Source organism: Mirounga leonina, unplaced genomic scaffold (assembly GCF_011800145.1).
Source record: "Mirounga leonina isolate KUSES-001 unplaced genomic scaffold, KU_Mleo_1.0 Mir_128, whole genome shotgun sequence".
NCBI lineage: Eukaryota > Metazoa > Chordata > Mammalia > Carnivora > Phocidae > Mirounga > Mirounga leonina.
In genome coordinates, this window is record NW_023270320.1 from 5,194,239 (window position 1) to 5,219,339 (window position 25,101).

General features: G+C 39.1%; 1 protein-coding gene across 1 annotated transcript in view; it reads right to left on the reverse strand.

Moving 5' to 3' along the window:
- The window catches only part of LOC118009945 (disintegrin and metalloproteinase domain-containing protein 5-like), a 173,868-nt gene that overhangs the window by 46,431 nt on the left and 102,336 nt on the right, over positions 1 to 25,101 (reverse strand). The window contains exons 11-12 of the mRNA XM_035003989.1: positions 17,522 to 17,612; positions 16,807 to 17,026 (exon numbers count right to left, since the gene is read on the reverse strand). Coding sequence (XP_034859880.1) covers positions 16,807 to 17,026; positions 17,522 to 17,612 — 311 coding nt within the window. The remainder of the gene's footprint in view (positions 1 to 16,806; positions 17,027 to 17,521; positions 17,613 to 25,101) is intronic.

Consider the following 25,101-nt stretch of genomic DNA (forward strand, 5'->3'; position numbering starts at 1 on the left):
TTACTAAATGGAGAAATATGGAGGAGGAGGAGCAAGATGGAGGAGGAGTAGGAGACCTAAATTTCATCTGGTCCCAGGAATTCAGCTAGATACAGATCACAACCATTCTGAACACCTATGAACTCAACAGGACATCAAAGAAAAGAATAGCAGCAAGTCTCTGAACAAAAAAGCGAGCACTTTCTGGAAGGTAGGACGTGCAGAGAAGTGAATCCGAGGCAATATTCGTGAAGATAGACTGTGGGGGAGGAGGCGACCATCAGCCGCTACCATCAAGTGATAGAACCTTGGAGCACAAAATCCAAACTTTTAGAAGTTAGCTCTGCTGAGCCACTCCAGTGGCTAAGCCGGGGGTGAAAACCTCATGGGACAGTGTGGTCTCAGGACCCTCGGGGTCACAGAAAGACCAGGGGTGCCTAAGTGCAGAGAGCTCCCAGGTATCAGAGCAGGGAAGCCGGCTGCATAGATGGAGCTGAGGAGTGGGCTCTCAGCTCGGGGTTGCCATAAACTGTGATCCGTGGCACAGTTGGGCCACTGCTCTTCCAGCAGGGACCCAACAAGCACAGATCCGGGGAGACTCCCCTTCTCCCCCAGGAGGAGCGGCGCAGGAGCACACCACAGGACTCTGCTGGGTTTGGAGACTCCAGACGGGGTTGTGTGCCAGATAGAAACTCTTGGTCACTGGCTGGGTGAACACAGAGTGCAGCCAGAGACCAGGGAGACAGGAGTGATTGACTGCTTTTCTCTGGGGGCTCACTGTGGAGTGGGGTCCTGAGTTCTCGGCTCCTCTGGGGCAGAGATTGGGAGGCTGCCATTTTCACTCCCATCCTCCAAAGCTGTATGGAAAGCTTGCAGGGAACAAAAGCAACGGAGAGCAAACCCAAGCAGATTACTTAGCCAGACCCAGCAAGGGTGATGCAATTCTGCCTCCGGCAAAGACATTTGAAAACCACAGCAACAGACCCCTCCCCCAGAAGATCAGCAAGAACAGCCAGCCAAGAACAAGTTTAGTGATCAATGAGAACAGCAGAACTCCAGCACTAGGGGAATACTGCACATGGAAATCATGGCTTTTTTCCCATGATTCTTTAGTCTTTCAAAGTTAATTTTTTAAATATTTTTAATTTTCTTTCTTTTTCTTTTTTTTTTTTGAATTTTTCTTTTTCCCTTCTTCAACCAACATCCTATTGATTCCTTTTTTAAAAAAATATTTTTTATTTTTCATTTTTAGAGTCATATTCTATCCCTTCATAGTAGTTAACCTTATTTTTGGTATATATATACCAAAAATATATATATGTTTGGTATATATACACCAAAAATATATATATGTTTGGTATATATATATATATGTTGTTCTTTCTTTAAAATTTTGGGATACAGTTTCTTCTAACAGACCAAAATATACCCTAAATCTCTAGTGTATGGCTTTGTTCTAGTCTCTTGCTGGTTCACATTCTCTCCTCCTTTTTTTTTTTTTAAATCCCCTTCTTTCTTTTTGCAACCAACTTCTTATTTTATCAATTCCTTTTATAAAATATTTTATAATTTTCATCATTACAGTCATATCCATCACTTCATCATATTTACCCTTATATTTGTACATATATAAGTTTTTCTTTCTTTAAAATTTTGGGAGGCACTTTCTTCTAACAGACCAAAATACGCCCAAAGTCTAGTGTGTGGAACTGATCTATGCACCAGCCTGATCATACTTGATCATATTCTAATGAATACGGACATTGGTAAGATGTTGGCACTGGAGTTCAGAATGATGATTATAAAAATACTAGCTGGGCTTGAAAAAAGCATGGAAGATGTTAGAGAAACCCTTTCTGGAGAAATAAAGGAACTAAAATCTAACAAAGTCGAAATCAAAAAGGTTATTAATGAGGTGCAATCAAAAATGGAAGCTCTAACTGCTAGGATAAATGAGGCAGAGGAGAGAATTAGTGATATAGAAGACCAAATGATGGAAAATAAAGAAGCTGAGAAAAAGAGATAAACAACTACTGGATCACGAGGGCAGATTTGAGAGATAAGTGATACCATAAGACAAAACAATATTAGAATAATTGGGATCCCAGAAGAAGAACGAGAGAGAGGGACAGAAGGTATGTTGGAGAAAATTATAGCAGAACACTTCCCTAATTTGGGGAAGGAAACAGACATCAAATCCAGGAGGCACAGAGAATCCCCCTCAAATTCAATAAAAATAGGTCAACACCCTGATATCTAATAGTAAAACTTACGAGTCTCAGAGACAAAGAGAAAATCCTGAAAGCAGCTCAGGAGAAGAGATCTGTAACCTACAATGGTAGAAACATTAGATTGGCAACAGACCTATCCACAGAGACCTGGCAGGCCAGAAAGAACTGGCATGATATCTTAAGAGCACTAAATGAGAAAAATATGCAGCCAAGAATACTATATCCAGCTAGGCTGTCACTGAAAATAGAAGGAGAGATAAAAAGCTTCCAGGACAAACAAAAACTAAGGGTATTTGCAAACACGAAACCGGCCTTACAAGAAATACTGAAAGGGATCCTCTAAGCAAAGAGAGCCTAAAAGCAACATAGACAGGAAAGGAACACAGACAATATACAGTAACAGTCACCTTACAGGCAATACAATGGCACTAAATTCCTATCTTTCAATAGTTACCCTGAATGTAAATGGGCTAAATGCCCCAATCAAAAGACACAGGCTATCAGATTGGATAAAAAAAAAAAAAGACCCACTGATAGGCTGTCTGCAAAAGACTCATTTTAGATCCAAAGACACCTCCAGATTGAAAGTGAGGGGGTGGAAAACGATTTATCATGCTAATGGACACCAAAAGAAAGCTGGGGTGGCAATCCTTAGATCAGACAAATTAGATTTTAAACCAAAGACTATAATAAGAGATGAGGAAGGACACTATATCCTACTTAAAGGGTCTATCCAACAAGAAGATCTAACAATTGTAAATATCTATGCCCCTAACATGGGAGCAGCCACTTATATAAGCCAATTAATAACAAAAGCAAAGAAACACATCGACAACAATACAATAATAGTGGGGGACTTTAATACCCCCCTCACTGAAATGGACAGATCATCTAAACAAAAGATCAACAAAGAAATAAAGACTTTAAATGACACACTGGACCAAATGGACTTAGCAGATATATTCAGAACATTTCATCCGGAAGCAACAGAATACACATTCTTCTTGGAACATTCTCCAGAATAGATCACATCCTAGATCATAAATCAGGTCTCAACCAGTACCAAAAGATTGGGATCATTCCCTGCATATTTTCAGACCACAATGCTTTGAAACTAGAACTCAATCACAAGAGGAAAGTTGGAAAGAACTCAAATACATGGAGGCTAAAGAGCATCCTACTAAAGAATGAATGGGTCAACTAGGAAACTAAAGAGGAATTTAAAAAATTCATGGAAACCAATGAAAATGAAAACACAACTGTTCAAAATCTTTGGGAAGCAGCAAAGGCAGTCCTAAGAGGAAAATATATAGCAATACAAGCCTTTCTCAAGAAACAAGAAAGGTCTCAAAAAAAAAAAAGAAACAAGAAAGGTCTCAAATACACAATCTAACCCTACACCTAAAGGAGCTGGAGAAAGAACAGCAAATAAAGCCTAAACCCAGCAGGAGAAGAGAAATAATAAAGATCAGAGCAGAAATCAATGAAATAAATACCAAAAGAACAGTAGAACAGATCAACAAAACTAGGAGCTTGTTCTTTGAAAGAATTAACAAGATTGATAAACCCCTGGCCAGACTTATCAAAAAGAAATGAGAAAGGACCCAACTAAATAAAATCATGAATGAAAGAGGAGAGATCACAACCAACACCAAAGAAATACAAACAATTATAAGAACATATTATGAGCAATTCTATGCCAGCAAATTAGATAATCGGGAAGAAATGGATGCATTCCTAGAGATGTATCAACTACCAAAACTGAACCAGGAAGAAATAGAAAACCTGAACAGACCTATAAATGCTAAGGAAATTGAAGCACTAATCAAAATTTCCCAACAAACAAAAGCCCAGGGCCAGATGGCTTCCCAGGGGAATTCTACCAAACATTTAAAGAAGAATTCATACCTATTCTTCTGAAACTGCACCAAAAATTAGAAATGGAAGGAAAACTTGCAAATCATTTTATGAAGCCACCATTACCTTGATCCCAAAACCATACAAAGACCCCATCAAAAAGGAGAATTACAGACCAATATCCTTGATGAACATGGATGCAATATTTCTCACCAAAATACCAGCCAATAGGATCCAAAAGTTCATTAAAAGCATTATTCACCATGACCAAGTGGGATTGTTTTCCTGGGCTGCAAGTTTGGTTCAACTTCCACAAATCAATCAATGTAATACAATAAATTAATAAAAGAAAAAAAAAACCATATGATCCTCTCAGTAGATGCAGAAAAGGCATTTGACAAAGTGCAGCTTCCTTTCTTGATCAAAACTATTCAGAGTATAGGGATAGAGGGTACATACCTTAGTATCATAAAAGCCATCTTGAAAAACCCACAGTGAATATCATTCTCAAAGGGGAAAAACTGAGAGCTTTCCCCCTAAGGTCAGGAACATGACAGGGATGTCCACTATCACCACTGCTATTCAACATAGTACTAGAAGTCCTAGCCACAGCAATCAGACAACAAAAAGAAATAAAAGGCATCCGAATCAGCAAAGAAGAAGTCCAACTCTCACTCTTTGCAGATGATATGATACTTTAGGTGGGAAACCCAAAAGACCCCACCCCAAAACTGCTAGAACTCATACAGGAATTCAGTAAAGTGGCAGGATAGAAAATCAATGCCCAGAAATCAGTGGCATTCCTATACACCAACAACAAGACAGAAGAAAGAGAAATTAAGGAGTTGATCCCATTTACAATTGCACCCAAAACCATATGATACCTAGGAATAAATCTCACCAAAGAGGCAAAGGATCTGTACTCAGAAAACTATAAAATACTCATGAAAGTAATTGAGGGAGACACAAAGAAATGGAAAAACGTTCCATGCTCATTGATTGGAAGGGCAAATATTGTGAAGATGTCAATGTTACCTAGAGCAATCTACACATTTAATGCAATCCCTATCAAAATACCATCCACTTTTTTCAAAGCAATGGAACAAATAATCCTAAAATTTCTCTGGAACCAGAAAAGACCCCGAATAGCCAGAAGAATGTTGAAAAAGAAAAGCAAAGCTGGCAGCATCACAATTCTGGACTTCCAGCTCTATTACAAATCTGTCATCATCAAGACAGTATGGTACTGGCACAAAAACAGACACATAGATCAATGGGACAGAACAGAGAGCCCACAAATGAGCCTTCAACTCTATGGTCAACTAATCTTCCACAAAGCAGGAAAGAATGTCCAGTGGAAAAAAGACAGTCTCTTCAACAAATAGTGTTGGGAAAATTGGACAGCCACATGCAGAAGAATGAAACTAGACCATTTCCTTACACCACACACAAAAATAGACTCAAAATGGTTGAAAGACCTCAATGTGAGACAGGAGTCTCATCAAAATCCTAAAGGAGAACACAGGCAGCAACCTCTTCGACCTCAGCCACAGCAATTCCTTCCTAGAAACATCACCAAAGGCAAGGGAAGCAAGGGCAAAAATGAACTATTGGGACCTCATCAGGATAAAAAGCTTTTGCACAGCAAAAGAAACAGTCAACAAAACCAAAATACAACTGACAGAATGGGAGAAGTTATTTGCAAATGACATCTCAGATAAAAGGCTAGTATCCAAAATCTATAAAGAACTTATCAAACTCAACACCAAAAGAACAACTAATCCAATCAAGAAATGGGCAGAAGACATGAACAGATATTTTTCCAAAGAAGACATCCAAATGGCCAACAGACACATGAAAAAGTGCTCAACATTGCTCGGCATCAGGGAAATCCAAATCAAAACCTCAATGAGATACCACCTCACACCAGTCAGAATGGCTAAAATTAACAAGTCAGGAAATGACAGATGTTGGCGGGGATGCAGAGAAAGGGGAACCCTCCTACACTGTTGGTGGGAATGCAAGCTGGTGCAACCACTCTGGAAAACAGTATGGAGGTTCCTCAAATGTTCAAAATAGAGCTACCACAGGACCCAGCAATTGCACTACTGGGTATTTACCCCAATGATACCAATGTAGGGATCCGAAGGGGTATGTGCAGACCGATGTTTATAGCAGCAGTGTCCATAATAGCCATACTATGGAAAGAGCCAAGATGTCCAACGACAGATGAATGGATAAAGAAGATGTGGTCCATATATGCAATGGAATATTATGCAGCCATCAAAAGGAATGAAATCTTGCCATTTGCAACGGCATGGATGGAAATGGAGTGTATTATGCTGAGCGAAATAAGTCAATCAGAGAAAGACATATATCATGTGATCTCACTGATTTGAGGATTTCTTAATCTCAGGAAACAAACTGAGGGTTGCTAGAGTGGGGGTGGGTGGGAAGGATGGGGTGGCTGGGTGATAGACATTGGGGAGGGTATGTGCTATGGTGAGCACTGTGAATTGTGTGAGACTGTTGAATCACAGACCTGTACTTCTGAAACAAATAATACATTATATGTTAAAAAGAAAGGAGAAGAAAAAGATAGCAGGAAGGGTAAAATGAAGGGGGGGAAATCAGAGGGGGAGATGAACCATGAGAGACAATGGACTCTGAGAAACAAACTGGGGGTTCTAGACGGGAGGGGGGTGGAGGGATGGGTTAGCCTAGTAATGGGTATTAAAGAGGGCATGTATTGAATTGAGCACTGGGTTTTACACACAATGAATCATGGAACACTACATCAAAAACTAATGAGGTAATGTGTTGTGATTAACATAAGATAATAAAATAAAATTTAAAAGAAATAAAAATAAATTAAAAAATAAATAAATGGAGAAATATACCATGTTCATGAGTTGGAATTTTCAACATAACAGAGGTCAATGCTCTACAAATTGATCTATCAGAATACCAGCAAGGCTGGCTTGTAAGCAAAAATAAGCTTATTCTAAAATTTATACGGGCAAGCACAAACCATAGAATAGCTAAAACAATCTTGACAAAAAGAATAAAATGAAAGGAATCACTCCACCCAATATTAAGGCTTCTTATATAGCTAAAGTGTGATATTGGTGGAGGAACATAAAACCAATAACCCAGAGCATAAAACCCCAGAAATATACCCACGTAAGTATGATCAATGGTTTTTGAACAAAAGTGCAAAGCTATGTAATGAAGGAAGTACAGTCTTTTCCATAAATGTTACTAGAGCAATTGCACATTTGTGGTGGCTAATTTTATGTGTCAAGTTGGCTAGGCTATGATGCACAGTTGCTTGGTCAAACACCAGTCCAGATTTTGATGTAAAGGTATTTTTTAGATGAAATTAACATTTAAAGCAATAGACTTTGAGTAAAGCAAATTACCCTCCATAATGTGGGTGGGACCCATCCAATCAGCTGAAGGCCTTAAGAGCAAAGAATGAGCTTTTCCCAAAAAAGAAAGAATTCTTCTCCTAACTGCAACACAGAAACCAACATGAATTTCCATCCTGCTGCTCTGCAGGATTCAGAATCAAGACTGAAACATCAACTCTTCCCTGAATTTCCAGACTGCCTGATTGTCTTATAGATTTTGAACTTGCCAACTCCCACTGTTAAATGAACTAATCCTTGAAATAAACCACTCGTTCTGTCTCTGTAAATACACACATACACATACATACATACACACACACACACACACACACATTATTGATCCTGTTTCCCTGGAGAACCCTAATACAATATCCATAGATACAAAAAATCCTGACTTAAATCTCACACCTTATTTAAAAATTCACTCAAAATAAAGGATGTTTAGAAAAACACGTGGCAGAAAAATTGGAGGTATCTAGGACTAGACAAAGAGTTCTTTAAGTTGACTTGGAAGTGTTTATGAAAGCTCATGTGAAGAGAATGAAAATTAAGCTACAGATTAAAAGAAAATATTTACAAGCCACACACCTGACAAAAAAAAACTAGTATCCAGTACAGAAATCTCAAAACTTGACAATAAAAAAAAATCCAACTAGAAAATGTGAAAAGGACTTCAGGAGACATTTAACTGACAACAATATATAAATGACACATAAACGCACAAAAAGATATACATCATTAGCCATTAATGAAATGCAAGTTAAAACCACAATGAGATATCACTATCTACCTATTAGAATGGCTAAAATAAAAATTACTGATAACACCAAATGCTGGTGAAGATGCAGAGAAACTGGATATGTCATATATTGCTGATGGGGATGTAAAGAAGTACAGCCATTCTGGAAAATAGATTTCCAATCCCTTAAGAAATTAAATATACATAGTCCACAGGGCTCAGCAACTGCATTCCAGGGAAATGAAAAGTTATGTCCACACAAAAACCTCCACACAAATGTCAATAGTAACTGTGTGTGTAACAGCTGAAAACTGAAACAACCCAAATACTTTTTTTAAAAGATTTATTTATTTGAGAGAGAGTGCATGTGAGAATGGGGCACAGGGCAAAGGGAAAGGGAGATTGAGAATTCTCTAGCAGACTCCCTGCTGAGCACAGATCCTGATGTGGGGCTTGATCCCAGGATCCTGAGATCATGACCTGAACCAAAATCAAGAGTCAGGCACTTAACCAACTGAACCACCCAGGTGGCCCCCAAATACTCTTAAAGGTTAAGAATGAATGGCTAGGGAGGAAGGCAAGATGGTGTTTCAACCGGTCCCTTGAATTTAGCTGGATATCTACCAAACCACTCTGAACATCCATGAAATCATCCTGAAATATAAGAATATATATCTGGATCTCTACAAGCAGAAAAGCAGGGCTTTTTGTGAGGTAGGAAGGGTGGAGTCCTGAATCTGCTGGGAGTTATCGATTACCAGAAGGGGGAGGGAGCCTCCATAAGCTGGGGCCTGGAAAGTGATAGAACACCAGAGTGCAAAATTGGAACCTTTAGAAATCTGCTCTAGGGAGAGACATCCCTCTCTGAAAGGGGCTCTGGAAATGAAAAGGCAGAAATATAGGTAGAGCATTGTGGTCTCGGGATACAAGAAGCCTCAGAGCCAAAGGGGCTTCTTGGACTGGCAAGAGTGCCCCAGCAGGGGAGCCAGGAAGTATTTAAGGTCAGCAAGTCCAGGAAGGGTTTCTCGGCTCCGATTGCCATAAACTGCAAGCCAGGCCAGTTGAGAATCGCTTTTCTCTTGGGCAGCCTGAAAAAATCAGGAGCCTGCACCTACAACCAGGCAAAAACTCACATAGCAATAGCAGCCAGAAAAGGGCTCTAGGGCAGCGCCCGGACAAGACCCAGGAGCTACAGGTGCACGCAAGCCTGGGGCCGCTCGCAGTTTTAGAAGCCTAAAGGGCAGAGACTCTCCCAGGCTCCTGGGACGACCTGGACGACTCAGAGTCACTGTGGGCGCGCACTGTGAGAGGCTGAGGTTTTCTGCGGTGCACACTGAAACTGAGACTGTTTATCCTGGAGGGTACAGTGAAGAGAGCCGAATATGAGTCACTGAGGGTGTGCACCACAGGAGGCTGCGGTTTTCCACATCACACACGGAAACGGAGACTGTCCTGGAGGATTTAGTGAAAGAGAGCAGGCTGTAATTTCTCGGCTGGGGGCCAGAGGTCTGAGTGTGGCCATTTTTGCTCTAATCTTCAGAAGAAGCTTGGAAAGCCCCCACCAGGGAACAAAAGCACAGAGGTCTGGATCCCACTGAGCTCAACCCCCCAAAAGGGGTTACCTGAGAAACAGCGTGAAAGGCCCCTCCCCCAGAAGACAGGCTGGAAGAACAAGAGGAAGACAACCCTATGGATCATACAAGACTAAAATGCCAACGCCAGGGGAAAATTGCATATTGAGCTCCAGGCATTGCCTCACAGCTTCTTTGTTTTTCAAATGATACTCTCTCTTTCTTTTTACTCTTTCTCTTCTGCTTTTTCTCTTTTTTCTTTTTACCTTTTTCTCATCTCAACTAGATGCTTAGTATATCAACTTATATTCCATAGTACCTTTTTACACCTATATTTTCATGCATTTTCACACCTATATTTTTTATGGATACATTCTTTACTGTAGTCCTTTTTTCACTATTCACTTGTGCTTTTTCACACCTATAATTTTCCACACCTATTTTTTGTGCTTTTTCACACCTATATTTTTTATAGATATATGCTTTATTGTAGTCCTTTTTTTCACTATTCACTTGTGATTTTTCACACCTATTTTTTATTGATTTATGCTTTATTGTAGTTTTTTTCACTATTCACTTGTGCTTTTTCACATCTCAATTTTTTTGTATTTTTTCACACCTATATTTTTTCACACCTATATTTCAATGCTTTTTCACACCTATATTTTTATTGATATATGATTTATTGTAGTGCCTTTTCACACCTATTTTTTTATAAATATATGCTTCATTTTGGTCCTTTTCTCACTATTCAATTTTACCTTTTCAAATATACAAGTTTTACTTTCCTTGTAAATTTTAATTTCCTTGTAGTGTCTTCTAACAAACAGAACAAAATACACCCAGAAACAACTGAAACATCCTGCTCTGTCCACACTGAAAGATTATAGTCCACCTTCCCCTCGCCCCCCTTTTTAAAATTTTTTTAATTTTATAAATTTTATTCTTGTGTTTAATTTTGGCTTTGTTTTCTCTATAGTGGCTCCTGACTGCTCCAGATTTTCCTAGGGTACATCTCACTTGGGTCGTGGTTGATATTTTGGATTCTGTACACTCCCTTAACCATCCCTCAACAGAATGACTAGGAGGAAGAACTCCCAACAAAGAAAAGAACCAGAGACAATGGCCTCTGCCACAGATCTAATGGCTATGGATATAAGCGAAATGTCAGAGACAGCATTCAGGATAGCAATCATGAAGTCAATAGCTAGGCCTGAAAAAAAACATTAATGACAATATAGAATCTCTAATGGCAGAAATGAGATCTAATCAGGCTGAACTAAAAAATGCTATGAATGAGATGCAGTCTAAACTGGACACTCTAACAACCAAGGTAAAAGGGCAGAAGAGAGAATTAGTGATCTAGAAGACAATCTAATGGGAAAAAAGGAAGTTGAGGAAAACACAGGTAGGCTGCTAGTAGCAAATGAGAAAGGATTGCAGAGATTAATGGTGCCATGAGACATTTCAATGTCAGGAATATTAGGATCCTCAAGGGTATGGGGGGGGGGGCTAGAAGGTATATTTGAGCAAATTATAACTGAGAACTTCCCTAATCTGGGGAAGGAAACAAGCATTTGAGTCCAGGAGGCCAAGAGGACCCCTCCCAAAATCAATAAAAATAGATCAACACCCCAACATATAATAGTGAAGCTTGCATATTTTACAGCCAAGGAAACAATCCTGAGAATAGCCAGAGAGAAAAGGTTCCTTACATATGGAGGGAGGAACATCAAAATAACATCAGACCTGTCCACAGAGACCTGGCAAGCCAGAAAGGGCTGGCAAGACATATTCAGGGTACTAAATGACAAGAACTTGCAGCCAAGAATACTTTATCCAGCCAGGCTGTCATTCAAAATGGATGGAGAGATAAAGAGTTTCCAGGACTGGCAGAAACTGAAAGAATATGTGACCACCACACCAGCCCTGAAAGAAATATTAAGGGGAATTCTGCAAACAAAGAGAGACTCCCAGAGTCACATAGAACAGAAAGAAAGAGAAAATCTATAGAAACAGGGACTTTACAGGCAATAAAATGGCACTAAATTCATATCTCTCAATAGTCACTCTAAATGCAAATGGGCTAAATGTTCCCATCAAAAGACATGGGGTTTCAGATTGGATAAAAAAGCAGGACCCATCCATATGCTGTCTACGGGAGACTCATTTTGAACCTAAAGACACCTCCAGATTGAAAGTGAGGGGAAAAGAAAAATTTATCATGCCAACAGACCTCAAAAGAAAGCTGGGGTAGCAATCCTCATATCAGACAAATTATTTTAAACCAAAGACCACAGTAAGAGATGTAGAGGGACACTATATTATGCTTAAAGGGTCTATCCAAAAAGAAGACCTAACAATTGTAAATATCTATGCCCCCATCATGGGAGCAGCCAACTACATAAACCAACTGTTAATCAAAATAAAGAATCATATTGATAATAATACATTAATAGTAGGAGACCTCAACACTCCACTCTCAGCAATGGACAGATCATCTAAGCAGAAGATCAACAAAGAAACAAGAGCTTTGAATGACATTTTGGACCAGATGGACTTTGTAGATATATACAGAACATTCCATCCTAAAACAACAGAATACTCATTCTTCTTGAGTGCACATGGGACTTTCTCCGGAATAGACCACATACTGGGTCACAAATCAGGTCTCAACCAATACCAAAAGATTGCGATTATTCCCGACATGTTATCAGACCACAATGCTTTGAAACTGGAACTCAATCACAAGAAAAAATATGGAAGGAACTCAAACGCTTGGAAGTTAAAGAGCATCCTGCTAAAGATTGGGTCAACCAGGAAATTAAAGAAGAACTTAAGCAATTCAAGGAACTTAAAAAATTCATGGAAATCAATGAGAATGAAAACACATCGGTCTAAAACCTATGGGATACTGCAAAGGCAGTCCTAAGGAGGAAATACATAGCCATCCAAGCCTCTCTCAAAAAAGTAGAAAAATCCCAACTGCACAAGTTAAGCTTACACCTAAAGGAACTGGAGAAAGAACAGCAAATAAAACCTAACCAAGCAGGAGAAGAGAAATAATAAAGATAAGGGCAGAGATCAATGAAATAGAAACCAGAAAAGCAGTAGAACAGATCAACAAAACTAGACGTTGGTTCTTTGAAAGAATTAATAAGATCAATAAACCACTGGCCAGACTTATCCAAAAGAAAAGGGAAAGGACCCAAATCAATAAAATCATGAATGAAAGGGAAGAGAACATGACTAACACCAAGAAAATAGAAAAAATTATTAGAAATTATTACCAGCAACTATATGCCAACAAATTAAACAACCTGAAAGAAATGGATGCCTTCCTGGAAACTTATGAACTACTAAGACTGAAACAGGAAGAAACAGACAATCAGAATAGACCAATAACAATAACGAAATTGAAGCAGTAATCAAAAACCTCCCAAAAAACAAGAGTCCAGGGCCAGATGGCTTTGCAGGGGAATTCTACCAAATATTTAAAGAAAAAATAATACCTGTTCTACTGAGGCTGTTTCAAAAAATAGAAACAGAAGGAAAACTTCCAAACTCATTCTATGAGGCCAGCATAACCCTAATCCCCAAACCAGGCAATGGCCCCATCAAAAAGGAGAATTACAGACCAATATCCCTGATGAACATGGATGCCAAAATACTCACCAAGGTCCTAGCCAATAGGATCCAACAGTATATTAAAAGGATTATCCATCACGACCTGGTGGGATTTATTCCTGGATGCAAGGGTGGTTCAACATTCACAAATCAATCAACGTGATAGAGCACATTAATAAAAGAAAAGACAAGAACCATATGATCCTCTCAATTGATGCAGAAAAAGCATTTAACAAAATACAGCATCCTTTCCTGATTAAAACACTTCAGAGTATAGGCATAGAGGGAACATTCCTCAATTTCATAAAAACCATCTATGAAAAGCCCATGGCAAATATCATTCTCAATTCTCAAAAGCTCTCAGCTTTTCCCTTAGGGTCAGGAACATGACAGGGATGCCCAATCTCACCACTGTGTTCAACATAGTACTAGAAGGCAATCAGACAACAAAAAGATATAAAAGGCATTCAAATTGGCAAAGAAGTCAAACTATCTCTCTTCATAGATGACATAACCCAAAAGACTCCACCCGCAAATTACTAGAACTCATACAGCAATTCAGCAATGTGGCAGGATACAAAATCAATGCACAGAAATCAGTTGCATTTCTATACATTAACAATGTAACTGAAGAAAGAGAAATTAAGGAAGCAATTCCATTTACAATAGCACCAAAAACCATAAGATACCTAGGAATAAACCTAACCAAAGAGGTAAAGGATTTATACTCTAAAAACTACAGAAGATTTATGAAAGAAATTGAGGAACACAAAAAAAGATGGAAAAACATTCCATGCTCATGGATTGGAAGAACAAACATTGTTAAAATGTCTATGCTGCCCAGAGCAATCTATACTTTCAATGCCATCCCTACCAAAATACCATTGCCATTTTTCACAGAGCTGGAATGAACAATCCTAAAATTTGTATGGAACCAGAAAAAACCCTGAATCACCAGGGGAATGTTGAAAAAAAAAAAAAAAGCTGGGGGCATCATGTTGCCTGACTTCAAGCTATATTACAAACCTGTGATCATCAAGACAGCATAGTATTGGCACAAAAACAGACATATAGATCAATGGAACAGAATAGAGACTCCAGAAATGGACCCTCAACTCTATGGTCAACTAATCTTTGACAAATCAGGAAAGAATATGCAATGGAAAAAAGACAGTCTCTTCAATAAATGGTGCTCGGAAAATTGGATAGCCAAAAGCAGAAGAATGAAACATTCTCTTACACCATACACAAAGATAAACTCAAAATGGATGAAAGACCTCAAGGTGAGACAGGAATCCATCAAAATCTTAGAGGAGAACATAGGCAGTAACCTGTTCAACATCAGCCACAGCAACTTCTTTCAAGACACATCTCCAAAGGCCAGGGAAACAAAAGCAAAAATGAACTTTAAAGATTTTATTTATTTGAGAGAGAGAGAACACGTGCATAGGTGTGTGGGGGGGGGAAGGGTAGGAGCAGAGGGAAAGACACAAGCAGACTTGTGCTGAGCACAGAACCAGTCTTGAGGCTCAATCTCACAAACCTGAGATCACAACCTGAACTAAAATCAAGAGTTGGGCACTTAACTGACTGGGCCACCCAGATGCCCCTACAGTTTTGAATCTTAAAAATCATTTTATATTTCACATATCAGAAACTAAAATAAAATAAAATGAACAGGACAGGGAGAAATCCAAAAAGCTTACTGTTTTTCAAATGAATAATATAACCATGTTAAGGAGGAAAAATGAATTAACCCAAATAATTATTGAATAAAATATTTTTACATACACTTCAGGCTAAGGGCAAAAAGAATTTCATAGTAGAATAAGCTAGCAATTCTGAGATAGGTTAATGTGTATTCCAAAGACATCCAAAGATAGAATTCATATATATCACTGTCAAAGAAAATGTCAAAGTATATCACTATCAAAGAAAACTGTCACAAATATGAAAAGATAGAAGGCTAGAATGAACCCTATATTATGGATTCAATTTGAAAGTGCAATTTTGACCTCACGCTTTTTAATGTAGACAAGTAGATACAGAAATATATATATATATATAATATGAGTGAATATACATACATTTATACATATATGCATATATTCATGTATATATATATGTTTTCATATGTATGAATCATATATAGATATACATATACATTTCCTAGCTCTGTCTGCTGATGGGGCCAGAAGTGACACTCCCAATAGGAAAAGGCAAAATTAATACCTAGATCTTGGTTTCTAAATATCATTTCCCATTCAAATGAACCAGGTTCCTTGGAGAATGGCTGATTTTAGGAACTGGGGCAGGAAACATTCAATCTGAATGTAGAACATCTTGTGATTCTGGAAAGTAAGGAAGCACTCAAAAAGGAAAAAAAAATCTCACAATGTTAAGAGTTTGTCAAAGAGACAGGAGTCAACGGAAAGAACTCCCAATGGCCAAAGCTAGAAAAACTTGAACAATGAAATCAATAAAGTAGTACTGGATTATAACCCAGACCATAACATAAATATCCATGAGTCTATACTGTTACAAATAAATGACTGAATAAATAAATGGAGAACAGACAAACCTTTGGTGCAGAGGAATTCAAAATAATTTATGTAACTACTGAGTCCCCAAGAAGGTGAAACATAACTTCCTACTCCTTAAGTATGGGCTATGCACAGTAACTTCTTTCAAGAAAATACAGTATGGAAAGGGAAATAAAGAGTAACTTAACAGTGAGAAATTTGACAAATATTACCTCAGGCAGGTGATCAAGGTTAATATCAACACTTGATAATGATATGATGAAAGATACTTTACCTCTGAGGTCTTCCTCCCAAGAATACATAAACCCAGACTAGTCATAAGAGAAACATCAGACAAATCTTAATTTGAGGGACATACTACAGAATACCTGACCAGTTCTTGAAAATGTCAAGGCCATCAAAAACAAAGAAATTATGAGAAACCATCACTGTCAAGAGACGCCTATGAATACATAATGAATAAATGTAATGTGGTATTCTGGGTGGAATCCTGGGAAAAACATTAGGTAAAATAAATCTGAATGAAGTATGGAATTTATTTAATATAATGTATGAACATTATTAGTTCATTGACTATAACAAATGTACCATATTATTGTTAGATGTTAGTAATTGGGAAAATTGGATATGTTGCTTATGGGCAAGAGTAATGGTATGTTCTAAAACTGGATATGGTGGTGATTATACAATTCCATACATTAATCAAAAGCAATGAATTGTATATATCATGGGTGACTATTATTTTAACAAGGCTGTTTAAAAATGAATTGCTTAGTATATTGTCAAAATGAGTATAACTATGAAAAACAATTTGTAAAACACTTGAAATTTTGTAGTTCTAATTACCATAGCAGGGCCACACACGGTGCCATCTTGTACAAATGTATCATCTCTATCTTCAGGTGTTTGAAATGTTGTCCATGCATTTTTAGGTTTCCTGTCTGTGATTCGAAATGTAGTTACACACATTTCTTCTCGGACGTGTGTGTAAATCACAGATAAATTTGCACGTGATATTAATGCTTTGTGTGGCCAGGCACAAACTAATTTTCCACATAGAAGATTACTAGAAGCATAAGGCAGAAAAAAAATTCTCTTATTTACTAAAATAACATAGATTGCTAATATGCGTAAGTTAAAAAAATATATATATCTTACTAATTTAACTCCAGGTCTCAACAATATTCTCTCAGAAAACATTTTGAGCACACTGATTTATGTACGAAGTGGCTCTTTTTGTTCTGTGAGACTATGTGCCAAGAGAAAAAATAATGATATCTGCAATCTGACTGCCCTGGTCTGTCTTATATTAGCTTCTGAAATTTGAGCAAATTATCATCAGTTTTCAATTCTTTCTTTAGTAAAATAGAATAAATCTCACTACAAATATCATTGTTGTAACATTATAGGCACTGAATACATGTCATTTGTAGGCAATGAGTAATATTGTTCAGTTCAGATCATCAAACAAAGAAACCTGTTATAAATTGCCATATATTCTAGGATCTTAGCAATATTTAACCTACATCCCAAACGAAATTATAAATTTCTAAATACATACGGATAACTACAAAAGTCTCGACCACAGTTTCCATATCTATCTGCTCTTGTATTTACTTCATCATAACAAGCAAATGGACCACCTCTAGAAGCTAAAAGAAAAAAAAAACTTAAGTAAATTACAGTACCAATAATCATTGTAGCAATAAAAAGCTCACCTTGGAAATTATAATGTGATACCTAAGGAGGTTTATAATTACCTAGCATTAAAAAGTTGCTGAGGTAGCTTTTGGGGAGGCAAGATGGCAGAGGAGTAGGGGACCCCGTTTCAACTGGTCCCCTGAATTTAGCTGGATATCTACCAAACCATTCTGAATACCCATGAAATCAGCTTGAGATGTAAGAATATATATCTGGATTGCTAGAGGCAGAAAAGCACTGCCTGTCACAAAGTAGGAAGAGAGCTTCAGGGAGATAAACAGAAGGGGGGGCACCTGGGTGGCTCAGTCATTAAGCCTCTGCCTTCGGCTGGGGTCTTGATCCCAGGGTCCTGGGATCTATCCCCGCATGGGGATCCCTGCTTGGGGGGTGGGGGGAGCCTGCTTCTTCCTCTGCCTCTCCCTCTGCTTGTGTTCCCCCTCTCTCACTGTGTCTCTCTCTGTCAAAAAAAAAAAAATCTTAAAAAAAAGATAAACAGTAAGGGGAGGGCACCTCCATAAACTGGTTCCTGGAAAGTGATGTAACACCTGATTGCGAAAGCATCCTGTGCCAGGGACCTGGCATTCATAGTAGCTTTTTTAACTTGTACTTTTTCACACCTATTTTTTTTATAGGTATATGCTTCATTGTAGTCCTTTTTTCCCTATTCAATTTTACCTTTATATATATACAAGTTTTACTTTCCCTGTAATTTTGGGAAGTAGTGTCCTCTAACAAACAGAACAAAATACACCCAGGAACAACTGAAACACCCTACTTTGTCCACACTGAGAGATTATAGCCCCCCTTCCCCTCTCCCCTCCTTTTTCACTTTTTTTAAAATTTTTAATGTTTTTTTAATTTTTAAATTTTTAAGTTTTATTCTTGTGTTTCATTTCGGCTTTGTTTTTTTGGTAGTGGCTTCTGACTGCTCCAGATTTTCCTAGGGTGGCTCTTACTTGGGTCATGGTTGATAATTTGGACTCTGTACACTTCCTCAACCATCCCTCAACAAAATGACTAGGAGGAGGAACTCCCAACAAAGAAAAGAACCAGAGACAATGGCCTCTGCCACAGATGGCTATGGATATAAGTGAAATGTCAGAGATAGAATTCAGGCTAACAATTATGAAGTCAATAGCTAGGCTTGAGAAAAGCATTAGTGATAATATAGAATCTCTAAGGGCATAAATGAGATCTAATCAGGCTGAACTAAAAAATGCTATGAATGAGATGCAGTCTAAACTGGATACTCTAACATCCAGGGTAAATGAGGCATAAGAATGAATTAGTGATATAGAAGATAAACTGATAGAAAGGAAGGAAGCCAAGGAGGATAGGGATAGGCAACTAGAAGCCCATGAGAACAGACTTAGAGAGATCAATGATGCCATGAAATGTTCCAATGTCAGAATTACTGGGATCCCTGAGGGGGTGGAGAGAGAGAGGGGAATAGAAGGTATGTTTGAGCAAATCATAGCTGAGTATTTCCCTAATCTGGGGAAGGAAACAAGCATTTATGTCCAAGAGGCAGAGAGGACCCCTCCCAAGATCAATAAAAATAGAACAACACTCTGGCATATAATAGTAAAACTTGCAAATCTTAGAGCCAAGGAAGCTATCCTGAGAGCAGCTAGGGGGGAGAGCTTTCTTAAGTATGGAGGTAGGAACATCAGAATAATGATGTACTATATGGTGGCTAACTGAACATAATAAATAAATAAATAAATAAATAAATAAATAAATAAATAAATAATTTTTTTAAAAAATGATTGTACCAGGTTTAGAATTAGATAACATGGCATGGCTTACACCTTGTTTGTTCACAGACCATTGAATATTTTTATGTATTTGACTTTTTTCTGCCTTTTAAGATATGAGAAATATAAGGTGAAATGTATTATTAATTAAATTATTAGTTATGGTACTAATTAAATTAACTGTATTAGACTAAAAAAAAATTGCTGAGGTAGATCTAGCATTAAAAAGAGAGCTCCTCATTTTAAGCCTGGTAGAATTTGTTCTCTACCAAACAGAAAATAAACAGCAACATTATTCAAATGGCATTATATTATCAGAAATATAAGCAACCATAGCCCTTTGTCCTGTAAATTGTTTATTTTCTGCCTTAGTTTCCTACCCAGTGTGAAAATATAGCTTGTTAGTCCAAACAAAACAGGAGAGAAAGAGTATCTATAATGCAATACTGATAAGAAACCCAAAGAGCATATTTCTTAACTCTTCTTTCATATCAAAGTCCTCATTTCTGTTCCCTCCTATCCTAACAATCACTAAAATAAAAATTTTGAATGGTTCCAGTTCCAGATGGCCACTTAGGAAGACCCTGAACTCACTTCCTTCCATGCTCACACCAAATCTATACCTATTTATAAATTCCTCCTGAAGAACTGAGTACTGGCTGAATGGCTTCTGTACAATGAAAGACAGAAAGACCATACAGAGAACTGCAACAGAGATGGAAACATGGTAACAAAGGAAAGCCCCACCCCTGATGTTATAGTGGGGAGGGATAGGACTGAGGGACCATGAGCAGATTCATCTGCCCTGAATCATAGGGAAAGAAAGCTACAGTTTAAAAGAGCAACTAGAATTTAAGAGATCCAGCCCTAGAACTCCACCAAATGCTGGGAGTGCTGCTGGTACTCTATAGGTCAGAGGGACTGGTGAGTAAAATTTACATATCCCCTCCACCTTGATAGCATAGCCAAGAGCAGGGTCCTGATGCCACAGCTAGTCAGCTGCCTCAGTGAGCCCTGATTCCCTAGCTCATAAAAGCCCTGGACAACATGGGCACAGAAAAAAAGCTGTGGTTTAAAAGAGCAACTAGAATATAAAGGAATTAGTCTCAGAATCCTGCCTCATGGCAGGGAAGCTCCTGGAACTCTACTTGAGTTTGTGGGGTTGGCAAGCACCACAATTTGCATCCTCTTTCCACCTTGATAGCATGGACAGGAGAGAGACCTAAGTTCCCTAGTTGGCCTACCACCTCAGTGAGCCCCATGACCCTAGCCCACACCATCCTCAACAATCCCACCAAGGTGGCCCAAACACTGTGCACCAGGACGCCCCTGGTCAGTGCTCACTATAGCTCCAGCCATCTTGCCAAAATGACACAGGTGCTAAGCACCTGGAGAACACACCAGGCCCATGCCACCTTGGCTACAGATGGCTTGCCTGGAAACCCCCAGCTCAGAATGCCCTGGGACCTCCCAGGCCACATCTGCTTCAGCTCCAGACTCCCCATAAGAGCAACCCCTGCACAGAGTGCCCTGGGATGCCTAGCCCTTACCCTGCCTTGCTCCAGCTACCCTGCCAGGGTACCGTCTGCATGAAGTGCCTTAGGACAACATGGACTGCACCAACCTCAGCTTCAGCTATCCTGCCAGTATGCCCTCTGTGGAGAAAGCCCTGGGACCCCCCCCCCCCCCCCCAGTTAGGAAAGAATAAAAATCAGAGTAGAAATAAATGAAAAAAGAATTTAAAAAGATAGAAAAGACCAAAGAAATAAAGAGCTGGTTGGTTCTTTGAAACAATAAACAAAATTGATAAACCTTTAGCCATACTCATCAAGAAAAAAAGAGAGAGGACTCAAAAAAATGAAATCAGAATTGAAAGAGAAGTAACAACTCACACCACAGAAATACAAAGAATTACAAGAAACTACTATGAAAAATTATATGCCAACGAATTGGACAACCTAGAAAAAACATAAATTCCTAGAAACATGAAATCTATCAAAACTGAATCAAGAAGAAATAGAAAATCTAAACACACATGAAATTGAATCAGTAATCAAAAAACTACCAAAGCATAAAAGTCCAGGACCAAAAGGATTCACAGGTGAATTTTACCAAACATTTAAGGAAGAGTTAATACCTATTCTCCTCAAACTTCCAAAAAATAGAAGGAAAGCTTCAAATACACTCTACTGCAGCCAGCATCACCTTGATACCAAAACCACATAAACACACGACAAAAAGGAAAACTATAGGTCAATATCTCTGAGGGACATACACGCAAAATCCTCAGCAAAATATCAGCAAATCACATCCAACAATATATGAAATGGATCATTCATCATGATCAAGTGGGATTTATTCTGGGGAAGCAGTGATGGTTCAATATTTACAAATCAATCAATATGATACACCACATTAACAAAACAAGGGATAAAAATCATACAATCATCTCATTAGAAGAAGAAAAAGCATTTGGCAAAGTACAACATCCATTCATGATAAAAACCCTCCACAAAGTGGGTTTAGAGGGAATATACCTCAACACGATAAAGGTCATATATGAAAAACCCACAGATAACATCATACCCAATGGTGAAAAACTAAGCAACTTTTCCTCTAAGATCCGGAATAAGACAAGAATGTCCCACTCTCACCACTTTTATTCAACATATTACTAGAAATTCTAGGCACAGCAATTAGGCAAAAAAAGATATTAAAGATATTCAAATTTGTAAGGAATAAGTAAGTCTCTATTTGCAGAGGACATGATACTGCATAGAGAAAACCCTAAAGATTCCACCAAAAAAAACTATTAGAAGTAATAAATGAGGTGGGCGGAGCAAGATGGCAGAGGAGTAGGAGACCTGGATTTTGTCTGGTCTCAGGAATTCAGCTGGATGGGGATCAAACCATTCTGAACACTTACAAACTCAACAGGAGATGGAAGAAAATAATAGCAACAACTCTCTGAACAGAAAAGCGACCACTTTCTGTAAGGTAGGAATTGCGGAGAAGTGAATCCGAGGCGATATTCGGGAAGATAGACGGCGGGGGAGGGGGCCTCCGTCGGCTGCTTCTCGCAAGTGATAGAGCTGCAGAGGACAAAATCGGAACTTTTAGAAGTCGGCTCCGCTGAGGGACGTCGCTCCAGTGGCTAAGCAGGGGGTGGAACCCTTGTGGGACAGTGTGGTCTCAGGACTCTCAGGGTCACAGAAAGACTCTGGGTGCCTGAGTGGGGCAGAGCCCCCAGGCATCAGAGTGGGGAAGCCAGCTGCAGAGACGGAGCCGGGGAGTGGGCTCTCAGCTTGGGGTTGCCATAAACCATGATCCACGGCACAGTCGGGCCACTGCTCCTCCAGCAGGGACCCAACAAGCAGCAGATCCAGGGAGACTCCCCTTCCTCCCCCGGGAGGAGTGGCACAGGAGCACCCCGCAGGGATCTGCTGGATTTGAAGACTCCACACCAGGTCATGTGCCAGGGATAGAAACGCTCGGTCACAGGCTGGGTGAGCATGGACCATGGCTGGAGACCAAGGAGATGGGAGTGACTGACTGCTTTTCTCTGGAGGCGCACTGAGGATTGTGGCCCCAAGTTCTTGGCTCCTCTGGGGCAGAGATTGGGAGTCCACCATTTCACTCTCGTCCTTCAAAGCTGTACGAAAAGCTTGCAAGGAACAAAAGCTCCTGAGAGTAAACCTGAGCAGATTACTTACCCCAGCAAAGGCTATGCTGTCTGAAAGAGACTCATTTTAGATCCAAAGACACCCCCAGATTGAAAGTGAGGGGGTGGAAAACCATTTACCATACTAAGGGACATCAAAAGAAAGCTGGGGTGACAATCCTTATATCACACAAATTAGATTTTAAACCAAAGACTATAATAAGAGATGAGGAAGGACACTATATCCTACTTAAAGGGTCTATCCAACAAGAAGATCTAACAATTGTAAATATCTATGCCGCTAACACGGGAGCAGCCAATTACATAAGGCAATTAATAACAAAAGCAAAGAAACACATCGACAACAATACAATAATAGTGGGAGACTTTAACACCCCCCTCACTGAAATGGACAGATCATCTAAGCAAAAGATCAACAAGGAAATAAAGACTTTAAATGACACACTGGACCAAATGGACTTCACAGACATATTCAGAACATTCCATCTCAAAGCAACAGAATACAGATACAGAAGAATGAAACTGGACCATTTCCTTACACCACACACAAAAATAGACTCAAAATGGTTGAAAGACCTCAATGTGAGACAGGAGTCCATCAAAACCCTAAATCCTAAAGGAGATCACAGGCAGCAACCTCTTCGACCTCAGGTGCAACTTCTTCCTAGAAACATCACCAAAGGCAAGGGAAGCAAGGGCAAAATGAACTATTGGGACTTCATCAAGATAAAAAGCTTTTACACAGCAAAAGAAACAGTGAACAAAACCAAAAGACAACTGACAGAATGGGAGAAGATATTTGCAAATGACATCTCAGATAAAGGGCTAGTATCCAAAATCTATAAAGAACTTACGAAACTCAACACCCAAAGAACAAATGATCCAATCAAGAAATGGGCAGAAGACATGAACAGACATTTTTCCAAAGAAGACATCCAAATGGCCAACAGCACATGAAAAAGTGCTCAACATCGCTCGGCATCAGGGAAATCCAAATCAAAACCTCAATGAGATACCACCTCACACCAGTCAGAATGGCTAAAATTAACAAGTCAGGAAACGACAGATGTTGGCGGGGATGCGGAGAAAGGGGAACCCTCCTACACTGTTGGTGGTAATGCAAGCTGCTGCAACCACTCTGGAAAACAGTATGGAGGTTCCTCAAAAAGTTGAAAATAGAGCTACCATATGATCCAGCAATTGCACTACTGGGTATTTACCCCAAAGATACAAAAGTAGGGATCCGAAAGGGTATGTGCACCCTGATGTTTATAGCAGCAATGTCCACAATAGCCAAACTGTGGAAAGAGCCAAGATGTCCATCGACAGAGGAATGGATAAAGAAGAGGTGGTATATATATACAATGGAATATTATGCAGCCATCAAAAGGAATGAGATCTTGCCATTTGCAACGACGTGGATGGAACTGGAGGGTATTATGTTGAGCGATATAAGTCAAACAGAGAAAGACATGTATCATATGATCTCACTGATATGAGGAATTCTTAATCTCAGGAAACAAACTGAGGGTTGCTGGAGTGGGAGGTGGGGTGGGAGGGATGGGGTGACTGGGTGATAGACACTGGGGAGGGTATGTGCTCTGGTAAGCGCTGTGAATTGTGGAAGACTGTTGAATCTCAGATCTGTACCTCTGAAACAAATAATGCAATATATGTTAAGAAAAAAAAAAAAAGAAGAAGAAGAAGGTAGCGGGAGGGGAAGAATGAAGCGGGGGAAATCGGAGGGATAGACGAAACATGAGAGACAATGGACTCTGAAAAACAAACAGGGTTCTAGAGGGGAGGGGGGTGGGAGGATGGGTTAGCCTGGTGGTGGATATTGAGGAGGGCACATTCTGCATGGAGCACTGGGTGTTGTGCACAAACAATGAATCATGGAACACTTCATCTAAAACTAATGATGTAATGTATGGGTATTAACATAAGAATAAAAAAATAATAATAATAAAAAAAGAAAAAGGAATGAGATCTTGCCATTTG